General features: G+C 43.1%; 1 protein-coding gene across 2 annotated transcripts; it reads left to right on the top strand.

The window, feature by feature from the left end:
• Positions 1-644: 644 nt before the first annotated feature.
• EIF2D (eukaryotic translation initiation factor 2D) lies at positions 645-12,543 on the top strand. Of its 2 annotated transcripts, XM_035346989.1 has the most exons (15): positions 645-827; positions 1,556-1,746; positions 2,453-2,536; positions 4,673-4,763; positions 5,448-5,555; positions 6,196-6,485; positions 6,698-6,815; positions 7,230-7,275; positions 7,973-8,076; positions 9,537-9,695; positions 10,362-10,451; positions 10,553-10,648; positions 11,736-11,856; positions 12,002-12,176; positions 12,276-12,543. In XM_035346989.1, the coding sequence occupies exons 1-15, from the start codon at positions 772-774 to the stop codon at positions 12,344-12,346; spliced, it is 1,800 nt and encodes a 599-aa protein (XP_035202880.1). In that variant the 5' UTR covers positions 645-771; the 3' UTR covers positions 12,347-12,543. The 2 variants fall into 2 exon arrangements, with proteins under 2 accessions (XP_035202880.1, XP_035202881.1); XM_035346990.1 differs by lacking the exons at positions 645-827; positions 1,556-1,746 and adding an exon at positions 3,008-3,202.
• The last annotated feature ends 179 nt before the right edge of the window (positions 12,544-12,722 follow it).

The raw sequence follows: 12,722 nt of genomic DNA, 5'->3' as shown, positions 1-12,722 counted from the left end.
CCCCCGTTCTGCCGCCCCCGAGGGGCTCGGCGCAGCTCCGGCTGCAGAAATAACGCCCTGCAGCCGCGCCGGCCTCGTTTTATTTTTTTTCCTTTCAGTGGGCTCAGGGGTTGTGGTAATCAAACAACGCCCGAGATAACCAGCAGCACAAGCAGGCTGGATTTCTGTCTGTGACACGGAGATAAAGGCTCTGCCTTAGCACCACGGAGGTGCCGGCCACTGTCCCAAGCTCCCTGCACCACAACAGACATTAAAAAGTCCCACTCACAAAGTCATTTTCTGTATTTTAGGCTTGTACCCCAAACCGCTTAGCTTTATGCAGCCTTTGGGTTTTACCACCTCCTCCCCTCAGCATGCTGGTGTCTTATCACCCCTCGTCCCTGCCCTTGGGGACCTAGGCAGCGCTTCTCCTCAGCTCCAGGGAAGACTCCATGAAACAAAGCATTTGGAACGAAGAAAACTTATTGTTAATACAAAACCTTCCCCAACACCCCCATGCCTTTCACCTCCCCCCTATCAACAGCCTGACGGAGCCTTCCCCGCCACCTCCTGCGCGGTGAGCAGGGATTAAAACAGAGCAGCCCCGAGCGGCTGCAGCCCCGGGCACGGACCGGTTCCAGCTTTGGGGACGTTTGGTGGCTGCATTTTTGCTCTGAACTCCCCCGGAGCCGGGCCGAGCCGTGCCGGGAGGCGGTTCCCACCCGGACGCCTTTGTGCCGCGGGACGGCGCCATGGCGGCTGCCGCGGCCTGAGGGGAGCCGGGCGCCCGCCATGTTCTGCCGGGCGTTCCGGGTGCGCTCCAACACCGCCATCAAGGGCTCCGACCGGTGAGTGCCGGGCCGCGGCCGCGCTCCGCTGTGGGGAGCGGCTCCACCCGCCTCGGCCGAGCCGGGCTCGACCCCGGGTTGGCGGCGGCAGCGCTGGGTCGAGCGGGGCGTCCCCGGGCGCAGCGGGGATGGAGCCGGGGCCTGAGGCACGGCTGCTGTCGCCTCGGGGCTGTGAGGGCAGCGAGCTCCCCCCAGAACGCAGACGGCCTTCTGCACGAAGGCACAGCCGTAACTGGGCTCGCCTGGCTGACCTGTGATTTGCGTCGTGGTGGTGGGTTGACTTGTTGGTATCTGAGATTCACCCCACGCTTCTGCGCAACACCCCACAAACCCCATTTTGTGCCTCTTAAACATCTCTTGAAACTGCCCAAAGAGTGTGTGGGGAGAGGGACCCGTCTGCAGCCCGTGTGGTGCTGTGCTGGAGGGTGGTGGTAGGCCCCATGGTGCTGATGGGTGCTCGGGCATTCGGAGCCATCCCAAAATCACAGACTGTAAGCAGATGTTAAGGAAGAGTAGGAACAGGGAAAACGTATTTGGCTTTTCACCCTGCGTTCTCCCAGCATGCAGCTATTTCATGTGTAAACCCAGACACAAACACCCCAGTTTGTCTTCAATGAAAACGTGGGAATCCCGTGAACAGCCACCAAAGTGGTAACTGTTTATGTTGGAATTATTTTAAGAGACGGTCTAGACAGGTTTGTAACACATTTGTGATTTTATCATTACAGGAGAAAGCTACGAGCTGATGTTGCAGCAGCTTTTCCAAATCTTAGTGCTGAACAATTAACTGAGTTTATTCCAAACAAGGAGGAGCTTAATGTCATCAAAATATACACTCACAAAGGGGAGGCTGTCACGGTTTATATGAATAGCAGGAACCCAATACTGTTTGAAGTTGAGAAAGCTCTGTATCCAACAGGTATGGGTTATATACAGACTGGAATAATCCTCCCTCTTTCCTTACTGGACACCAACTTTTCCCCAGAAGATTTGCATGTGTCTAATACTGACCTGTCTCCCATCACTACAGTATCTGCACACTTCGTAATCTTTAATGTGCTTATTCTACCATCATCTGTGTGAAATCCAGTAGCATTTCTGGATTCTTTCCGCAAAAGGAAAATTAAGGAGCTGAGAGGCTAGAAACCTGAAAACAGATGTTTTAAGTTATAGGATAGCATCGTAGCACCTTTTCCTCTTTTGTCCACTGCAAGGGGTAATTCCAACAAGCGAGATGTCCACTTTCAGGCAGCCATGGAATTAGGCAACAAACAGCTCTGATATTCTCTGGTTTTAATTCTCCCATACACAGTAATTCTTCCCTGTCAGGGTAGCAGTTTAGCTCAAAGTGGCCTCCTTGATTTAAGGAAAATAATTCAAACATTCATCTATATCCTTATAATAATTCACAGAAGCTTAAATTAAGTAGCAGTTCTTTTTTTTTTTTTCCATCACATCTATTAATTATATTAGGATCATTCTGACTTTAGATGTCTTGATAACCCGAGTAACAGGAGAGCGGTTAATTGTGGTTAGTGTGGTACTGCTTAATCTTAAAGTTGTCAAGAAGCAACAGCTAGAGAAAGGTTTTTAATGATGCATTTTTAAATTCTGTTTTTGGACAGTGTATGCTTTGTGGGCCTACCCAGATCTTCTCCCTGCTTTTTCAACATGGCCTCCCGTGCTACAGAAGCTAGCAGGAGGAGCAGGTAAGAGGACTAGAACTTTGTCACATCACATTGCAAAAAGGAATTGCCTTTTGGGCTTTTTAGTGTTATCTTTCCCAGTGACAAAAACGTACCTGGAACTATGAAAAAGTATAAAGAATACTTACGCAGAAAGTACTTCATCTTGGTCTCCCAGAAAGGAAAATAAATTAGCAATAGATAAGTTTGCGAATGAGAAAGTAGGTTAAGCTGTTTAAATGCTGTAATCTGTTCCGTTTGAGAGTCTTGGGTTTGGAAATTCCTTCTCAGGGTGTAAAGTTGATCAGTGACTTTGAACTGGGACACCGAACTGCCTGTGTAACTGGTCTGGTTTTTATAACCCTCCCTGGGCAGCTGACTTCATCTGCTGCCACCCTGCTTCCTGTCAGTTCAGAGGTGAGCTTGTGTGGATAAGTTAGTTCGTACTGGAACCTACAGTCCTCATCACTGTCAAGTAAACTGTGGATTGTGCAGGTGAGGTTGGATTTGAATTCCTGGATTACTGGCTCTATCAGCTACTTATGGATCAAGACTGAGGAGAAAGGACTTGTATTTTCTGGAACCTGCTTTGGATGCAGTTCAGAATCATCAGTCAGGCCTTTAGAACATGAAATGGCAGAACTGCTCAACCAGGCAAAGATTGAATTCCAGCCATTGCAGCCTTAATCTATAAGTGGAAGCGTACAGTGTAGAAAGAGATGTCTTTTCCATTACGCAGTGTCTAGAGTAGAAGTAATCAAATCCCTCTGTTCGGTTTGCTCTTGGGGAAATAAAGCGCATGAATGTGTAGCTGTGGTAGACATCTAAGCAAGCCTTGTTGCTGACTGGTAGTGACCTAGTTTCTGGAGGGAAAAAAAAAAAAAGTTAATGGGGGAAGAACATTGATGAAAGAGGGATGCGGATCATTCATCTCCCATGGCAACCCGGCTACCTCTGGGTACGATCCAAAGATGATAAGAAACTGGCCACTGAGACAATGGCCAGTGGAAGCAGAGAACAGAGCCAGCCATGCCGCATAAATAGGAGAGGCGTGAGACTATCCAGCACTGCAGATGTGGAGAGAGAGAGAGCAGAGATTAGGGAACAGTCAAGAAGCAAGGCAGTGCTGTTCCTGATACGTGTTCCCTGAATTTAAAGATCTCTCTGCCTGCTGCCCTGGTTATTTACATGATACATACCTGCTACTTACCTCATCACGTTAAGGTTCTTACATGATTTCTGTCCTCAGAGATGTGGAGCCTTGGTTCCAATGAAGAGTTCATTCTAGATTTGCTGGAGGTAGTTGTGACAATGAATGGGAGGAAAAATATTGGTGGCCTCTTCAGCATACATATTAAAACTAAGATGCTGAGAAAAAAGTGAGATGCCTGCAAACCAAACCATGGAACAGGTCAGTCCACGAGACTGCGAGGTCTGGATTATTCTGGATACAGGGAAGGAGAGCAGATGATCTTAACGTAATTCAGTGGTAACATGGTGCTGCTATACATGTTGCATGGAAAAATTTAACTCACATGCCAGACTGTTCATCCCAGGCATGGAAAATGGAAAGAAGCACGCAACAAAGCCCACTGGTTTCTGTCCAGATCAGCAAGGAGGTAGTTCAGGCTGCTTCCTCATGCTGAGGAGAGTTCACAGCTGAGTGCTAAGCTATTATCAGATCAGGAGGGTCGGGTAAATTGGGAAATTTTAGGCAATTCTCTGTTCTAGGAGACAGTTGGTGGGATAACCTGCCCTTGGGACAGGGAAGAATAAAGAGGTGGTTCCACACACGTCTATTCCTGTCTGTTTCCATATCATTAATAAAGAGCGATGCTGTCTGGTCTGGGAGCTCATACCTTTCTGTTAAAAGCAGTGCCCCTTTGGGGCCTGACAGGCAAGGGGCTGAGCATTTTTAGCTCTTCTGCTATTTTATGGGATGTGCACACCATCACAAATAGGATCCTTTAATCCACAGGGTGGTAGCAGGAAATACTGCCTTACTAGGAGAAGACGGAGAATCATGTTTTATCTGGCATGTGCCCAGCTGTTAACAGGCTTGGGTTTCTGCTGAGTAATGGGGAGGGGGTGGGCGGGGAGAGGGGGAGTGGAGGAGGTCGCGGCTGTATCTTTCATTGAGAAATGGATGCTTTTTTCCAGATCTGATGCTGCCAGGAGTAATAGTGCCACCTTCTGGCTTTCCGCAAGTAGAGCGGGGCATGCTCTGTGCTGTCACCCTCTTGGGAAACAGGTACAGAGGACTCCTTACTCATACCTTGTCTTAGAAACTGACGCTGAAAGGAAAACTGCTTTTTTACATGGAGACTCTGGGGCTTTCGAGGAAATAAAAGCAAAATTATTCTCATGCATTTGGTGCATGGTGGACCTAAGGTCTGTAAAATTAGGCAGAAGAAAATATCCAGTTAAGTTTCTGGGTTGGAATATGTTTGAGCTTGGGTGTAAAGCTATGGAAATTGGTTCGTTTGCACCTCCTGGGGCCTAACTGGTGGACTAACTGGTGGATTTGTTTTGAAACAGTAATTTTTAACAAAAGATTTAATGCTACACAGTTGTCTTTTTGTCTGTCTGGAAACTCAGAGAAGGAACAGTACAAATTCTGTCATTTCTTTTTCCCCTGTTAGTCTCTGTTAGTAGTACTTGCACTTCGTGAACTTTCTAAAGGGAAGGATGTGTCACTCCCCAACTTTCACTTTGGTCTCACAGCTGCACATATCCTTGGGATTCTTTGGAAGACCTTACATACCAGAAAGATGGGACAAAACCCCAAAATGCTTAGATGTTTTAAAAAAAACGGGCTGTAAAGCACAAGGACATAGTAAGGAAACCCAGTATATCACAATGGCACGGTTCTTTGTTATTCAAGCAGCACAGTGTATTTGTGCCGCCCTGCTGTAATGTTCCTGTCTTTTCCCAGAGCTCCAGTAGCAGTCACAGTTGCTACTATGTCCACTGCGGAGATGCTGGCTGCTGGAATGAAAGGGAAAGGCTTCGCTGTGTTGCATACTTACATGGATCATCTCTGGTGAGTATATGGCCAGGCATTTGGTAAAATGTTTAACGATTCTTAAATGCTTACTGAAAATCAAAATCTGTGTCCCAGTACTCTTAATCTGTCAGTTCAACGTACTTATTGAGTTGTTTGGGTACAGTTTAGATAAGACCCCTGTTAAGGCTTTAGCTGTGCTACGTGTTTTGGATGACCACACTTTTCTGACAGAGGCAGGTGTCTCATGAGGTCTATCTGATATGTGCAGAATGGAAATGTATATATTGAAAGTTATTCACTTCATTGTTACTTCAAGTGAGTGCAATTATTATTAGAAATGAAACTAGAACACCCCTGTTACTCTAATTTTAGAATATCTTCCTGTTCTATAAAATTTTGAATCATTTTTGCATTAAAAAGGTCAACTATGCCAATCTCAACCGAATAAATGAGTTGCTCTGCATTTGAATTCAACTAATTGCTCACTTTTAAATAAAGATTCACGAGGGAACACAGCTTTTGGAGGAAGGTGAATTAAAAATAAACCTTATAATTCGAGATCCATGCAACTCACCATGTTTTTTAATCAGTGGGACTTTTAAAAATATTTTTATTGTCCTATGGGTTTCAAAGCATAAAACAGAAAGCCATGTTGTGCTTTTTCTTCCTTTTATAGGGAATATGGTGACAAATCTTATCCTCCTACCTTAGCTCCCTTGGTAACAGATCCTGCTGAAAAAGAGAGTGCTGATGATGAGGAAGAGGTGGAGGAGAAAGAGCCCGTCAGCAGCTTCCCCACTGACCCACTACAGCATGCGGACATCGGTGATTTGAGCCTGAAGGAGCAAGACAGTTGTGCCATACCGATGGGAAAGGAGGAACACAATGAGAATAAAGCTGCAGAACCAGCTGAAGATGACAATACAGAGGTTCAGCAGGAAGCAGAGGACAGCAGGACACCCCAAGGTACTTCTGTGTTCAAATGGAACCAAACTATGCACCTTTTGCTTGCTGAACATGGTACCCATGATCTAGGCTACTCTGCATTCTAGAGAGCTCTCTGTGAGAACAGGGGTAGAGATGGTTCTGTGTGGCCTGAAAAAGAGTCTGAAAGAACTGAATATTATGTTCAGAAAGAGAGACTGCTCACTGCATGCTTGTTCTTCTCTTCCTTGCAGAGCAAATGGATGCATTGTTTAGTCAGTGCTTTTTTCATGCTTTAAAATGCAAAGTAAAGAAGTCAGATCTCCCTCTGCTCACCAGCACGTTTCTACGCAGCCATATGTTCCCATGCTGGTACGTGGTAAGAGTCTTTGGATTTGCAAGAAGGAGTGGGTTATTTAGGATGAAATTTTTGACTCAGAAGTAAAATTCAGTCCTTACCTAACTAAGGTTATCCAAGATTATGCTTGCTTCTTACATCAAATACTTTGATGTAATGATTGTCCAGGCCAGGACATGCACTTGATAGCTAACACGAGTTGACTGACAATTGTTCCAACATTTCTTAGTCACTTAAATGGCTGTTTGCTTCCCCTCAGGGACACCAGTACTAGTTTAACTCACCGTGTTCTATCTGTTAGCTTGTTTGAAGTAATTCTTTCTGTGTGATTAATATTTTTGCTGTTAAGAGACTTTTAGCATAAATAGCAAGATTGATGAAGAAATCATGACATATATCTAAAGAACTTTAAAAAAATCAATTTATAGCCCCGCTGGACAACAATTGGATATAAAGAAATCAAGCTATAAGAAGGTGAGATTTTCCTGTATTTTTTCTTGTTAATTGAAATAAGAAATGGAAGGAGAGAAAAATGTTGAGTTGGAAATTGTTGAAGCATTAGTAAAACAGACAGACAAAAAGCCTAGTAACTGTTCTTAAATCCAAGTTCTTTTTCCTCACATCTCTGCTCCTGCAGGATCAAGGGAGGAAAGTCATTGCTCAGAAAACATGAGCATGGATCTGTTTTAAATGCATCTAATGCTCTCTGATATGCTGTGATCACTATTAAAGGCTTCTACTCTTGTTTCACAGTGCAATTGCTTGCAAGAAGAGATTGTTCCTTTTCTAAAGCTAGATAAGAGAAAGAGCTAGAGAAGAGAAAGGAGATGATACTATGCTTCTTGTTTAGATGACAAAGACAAAATGTATTGCCAAAGGTGTCACAGTAATCCATGTGATATGTGCTGTTATTTGGCTAAGAAGGTCACAGTGCAAACAGGTGGCAGACCTAAAAAGGAACAGATGCTTACTCTGTTTTAGAACGTGATAGAGGCACTCACTGCTCCTTAGCAATTGCTGTGTTTATAGAGAAGCAAAGGGGTGCGGTGTTGTTTGTTTTTTAACCTTCCAAGAAGATTTTCTGACTTAGCAAGTAATTTTGGGGCAGTCAGAAACCCAAACAGGAATTTAAAATGTTTAGCTCCATATTTCTGATCGTTTCTTCCTTCAGTTTTCTAAATTCCTACAATGTATGCAGCACCAGAAGATCTTACAAGTGAAGGAGCTGAGCAAAGGTGTGGAAAGCATCGTGGAGGTGGACTGGAAGCATCCAGAGTATGTAGAACACTGTAGTCTTTAAGAGGTGGTAGGCTTTGAAAGGAGGGCGTGGAATCAGCTCTTGCCAGCTGTTACCTATACCCTGCTTGCATTCCTGTGACAGCCTTCATTTCCTAATCTTAGTACACTGTGGAGAGGTTTTATATCCTGCTTCCACACCAGTCCTTGCATTTTCTATGCTTGTAAAGTTCTGCAAAGTTACATTCTTCCCTTTTTACTCAGTGGCTTTGAGTCTAATGACAGTATCGTGACTTCAACCTTCCCTTTCTTACTTGTTGTTCATTCATCCAGAGAACTTTTAAACCAGAAGGGACTACTAGATAACCCAAGAGTTGTATATCGCTCTTCACCCTTGTACTAGGTACAAATATATTCCAGAGAAACATGTTTGAAAATGTTAAGGAGGATTCAATTCACTGCAATTTGTTGCACCATTATAATGACAAAGTTCTGGCTTCTAGTCTGGGTACTATTAAAGGTGTTACCGCTCCAAGCCTCTTAGCAGTCACTAAACAGCACATTCACTTGACAGTGAGTCTTGATAGTTTGTGGGGGTTTCTTTGTTGTTGTTGTGGGAAGGGAACAAGGTTTTATATCCATGAGGCAGTTTTCTATTTAGCATTGACTATAATGGTATGACTGTTTTATACCTTTCCCAATTAATCAGGTCTCCCCTCTATCCCATCAGTGTGCTGGGACAACGCTTTGTTCAGCTTTGAAGTGAATTTACCTATTTAAAAAATAACTTCAATGAAAAGATTAAACTATTGTTGAATAAATGGCCATGAAATTACAGACTTAAAGTGTTATACAGGATCAAATCAGCCACTATGCAAAATTAGCAGGCAAAGTTATAATCTTAAAAACAAAAAAAGCTTTGTTTTCCATTACACATTGATTTGCACAAATACCCTTAGCCTTTTGGTTGCTTATTACCCAGTTCTTCTATCAGTGTTCCCATTATCTAAGGCTTAATAGTTACCTCATATCAAGAGCATCCTACTCATTCCTTTTTGCGTATCAGTGCATTAGCGTGCTCTCAGAATTTCCCAGTGGGCCATAGGGCTTCTGTTATATAACATCTCCTTGGCAACTAATGGGATGGAGAACATTTTGGTAGATACAGACATTTTCTCTTCCACATTTGGAAGGAGGCAGAATTACTATGACTTTTTACATTAAGTTTTCTCTCATACTTGGGCTTACCATTAGGAGACTGGCATGGTCAAACTCAGTTTGTCAAGTTCTCTTACCTGCAGGCACGGAATCTGAAGTTCTGGACAATGAACTTAGAGTTCAGCTCCTGAACCTATATGGTTCTTACTCCTCTCTTCCAGAGTATTTTATCAATAACCACTAAAGAATCATGTGCTAGATTTTAATTTCTTGGTGAAACAGAAGTTAATTTAATTCCCTTTCACTCCCACCAAATATTTATATATATACTTGTTTTCCAGCATTAAAGCGTTTACAGTACCTGAAGGATTTTCTTCAGCCTCTGCTGCCCAAGACTGCAAGAGTGAAGACAAAGAAGAAGTGTACCGTGCTCCCGAAATCATACCACTTTATGGTGTCTCAGCAAAAATGGTCTCACTCTTTCAGGAATCTGGACACAAGTAAGCACTCAAAAAGTACAACAGAATCATTGTTAGGTGAAGACAGAGGCTAAAAACCTGTGCTGCTACCATTTTGTTAGCTTTCATGGGGAGTGGGCTGTGATGCTGTCAGGAAAGGTGATGGGAATCAAAATATAATCTTCCTTTTGTGAAGCAATGAAAAGAGGCTGTGACAAATGCGTTCAGCAAATACATCACTTCTCTTACAGCTAAGGAGGTGACAATTTAAGTGTCAAAATTGCTACATTTTACTTACTTGGATTGTCCTAATTTGCCATTGGATAAGGCGTGTTCTGTCCACCCACAGTATAGTTTACTGAAAAGAGGACACCCAGATGATAGAAAGAAATCAGTTGCCTCCTTGTACCCTAATCTTGCCCGTTTTGATGCAGTTTAGATATTTTTAGTGGCACCCCTAGGGTCATCTTCCCAAATGAGGCTCCCAGCAGCACCAAGGGTTTTAGAGTCTCCCTAATTACTGCTGTGAGCCTTTTATCTGGCATACAGGAGCTGAGGTGTAACAAGAAAATCACTGCCTAGCAGAAAACATAGCTCAGTCTTGAGCTTTTGCTACCAAATGTAGTCAGGGTAATTGCTGTGTTCTGTCAACGCAGTAGTTCTACTCAACACCTAACTGCTTGAAGTAATAGTTTCCTTTCTGTTTAGAAAAGGCAGCATCCTCTCAAGCAGTGAGGTGAGAAACATCATCATTAACTATGTGAAGACTAACGAGTTGGTTGATGAAGCAAACAAAAAGTAAGTATACATGAAAGTTGTCCTACCGTGCTTTCACAGGAGACACTGAAGGTAGAGCAAAAAGAGTTTGTTTACACCTAATGCCTGTTTTCCTTTTGTAGCTTTGTAAAGGTGAATGCCATCCTGTGTGACTGCCTGTTAGATAAATCAGAACAAGATGAAATCTCAAACCTTAAATGGGATGACCTCCTGAGCAGGTGACTGATTTCCCAATGCACTGTTTCAGTATTACACAGATTTATTGCATGCAACTCAAAACCAGACAATATCAGAGCTACATTAAGTTGTAACTGCCTCCTGGTAGCACAGAAAAACATCCAGAGACCTTCACTTGAAGAGCGTCTCATTCTCCACCATTTAGCAACCACCTGGCATTAACTGATGTTCGTTTTTTGTTTACATGTTAACTATTTATCAGGGAAAGTCTTCTAAACAAACAGTGCTTGGTTCTGCATGTAATCTGTATGTACACATCTAGGAAGCCATCGCTTGCATCAGATAACTGAACATACCCTTTTTAGGCAACGGCAGTCATCTTGCTCTTCATGTTCAAGGCCTTTCTTGGCTGTGCAGATCTAGATTTGACATATATCAGCTCTTCCCCACAGTACGGGGCAAGATAACTGAGATTCACAGAAAGTCAAGGACCATGGTTTTCTCCTTTCAGCATAATCTGACTGGAAGCAGCAACACAACATCTGCATTTATAGTGTAAACTCACCGTTTAGATCCAAGAGGCTCAGATACCTGACAGAAGACCATTGTTTCCATGTACCAAAAAACTTTGCCTGAATGTCCCCAGTGTCTTACTTGCCTTGATCTTCTTTATAACTATCATGCAATCCCTCTGAGCAGCTCCAGAAGCTTCCTTTATTTCTGAAGCCATGTTTGCTGATGGAACACTAGCAGAGCTTATGGCGAATTTTAACTTTATTTTAAGATGCTTCACCGATCTGTGAGCAATACAGCTGAACACTAGTTTAAAGATAAAAATTAAAGGTTTTACTCTGCAGCAGTTCATGACATTTTACCAGTAATGAGCTAAGCTAGAATCTTTGTGAGTCAGTAGTCTAGCTTTCTTTTTAATTAGTCCCTTTCTTTATATGATGTCTAGGATACAAGTCTTGCATGAGCTCATAATGCAGTATCTTCTTAAGATACAAATTCTTCTTACAGAATTTTGGCTTTCATGTAGTCTAAAAAAACCTGTGAGAGGCTGCAGTGGAAAAAGCAGTTATTCTTGGTGTACTGTGTAGACTAATTGGATGTTTAAACTTTGTTCAGGTGCCTTGAACGCCTGCAGCCCTTACACCAGGTGACATTTTTTGGACAAGAACCTATTGTGAGGAAAGGAAAGATTGAGCCCATTGACATCACCATAGCACAGAGATCATCAAACAAGAAGGTAAAAAGAGAAATCAGGAGATGGGTTTTGAGCAGAAGCCTGGATTCTGAGAGCAGTTTTGGCAGCTCATTTTTCTGGGATGAGTGGGACATGATTTGCTAATACCCATAGCACTGATGTTTGCAATCATTACTCAAATCTGCAGGTGACAATTATCAAGAACCTTGAGCTGTATGGTCTGGACCCACAGTCAGTAGCCAACATTCTGCAACAAAGAGTACAGGCCAGTGCCACCATCGCCCCCGTGCCTGGAACAAAAGACAGAGTTCAGGTCCAGATCCAAGGCAACCAGATCCATCATCTGGCCAAGATGCTGCTAGGTAAGTCTGTCCTGGGCCTGGACTGGTTATAGCAAGATACAGATTTTAATTCATGAGCTCTGAGTATTTACCTGAAGTGAACTCTTCATTATGTTGCAGAAGAATACCAGCTACCTCGGAAATATATCCAAGGCCTTGAGAAGGCTCCAAAGCTTGGCCGGAAGAAGTAGGAGAAAAATGTACTGTAAGAATTATTCAGTTGTCATTATTTATAGAAGAGTTCTGCCAACAGATCAAGGGTATGTACAGGCCCTATTCATTTAAAGATGCGTCCTGGATTTTTACAAGGTCTAGGACTCTCCCAAATAATAATATTCATTATATCTGTTCATTTTTCATAAAAATAAATTTAAAAAAAAATACACGAGTTATCCTTTCCCATATATTTTCTAGAAGCTTGTAGGGGTGCACTATTTTTCTGGTTAGTCCAACATTCTTTCTTTGCATCTTTTAACCAAAAGCGCAGTAAGAGAACTTCAGTCACAATATTAGCAAAGTATGTTCCAACACAGCACCTTGGAATGTTCCAGGACAGTGTGCCACAGA

Source organism: Oxyura jamaicensis, chromosome 26 (genome assembly GCF_011077185.1).
Source record: "Oxyura jamaicensis isolate SHBP4307 breed ruddy duck chromosome 26, BPBGC_Ojam_1.0, whole genome shotgun sequence".
NCBI classification, from domain to species: Eukaryota; Metazoa; Chordata; class Aves; order Anseriformes; family Anatidae; genus Oxyura; species Oxyura jamaicensis.
Note: the sequence above shows the minus strand (reverse complement) of the source record. Positions and strands in the feature narration are given on the sequence as shown.

Coding starts and splice junctions, on each gene's coding strand:
- EIF2D (XM_035346989.1), top strand. CDS start 772: ATGTTCTGCCGGGCGTTCCGGGTGCGCTCCAACACCGCCATCAAGGGC. Junction 6,816..7,229: donor AGCCATATGTTCCCATGCTG/GTACGTGGTAAG, acceptor ATCAATTTATAG/CCCCGCTGGACAACAATTGG. Junction 7,276..7,972: donor AGAAATCAAGCTATAAGAAG/GTGAGATTTTCC, acceptor TTCTTCCTTCAG/TTTTCTAAATTCCTACAATG.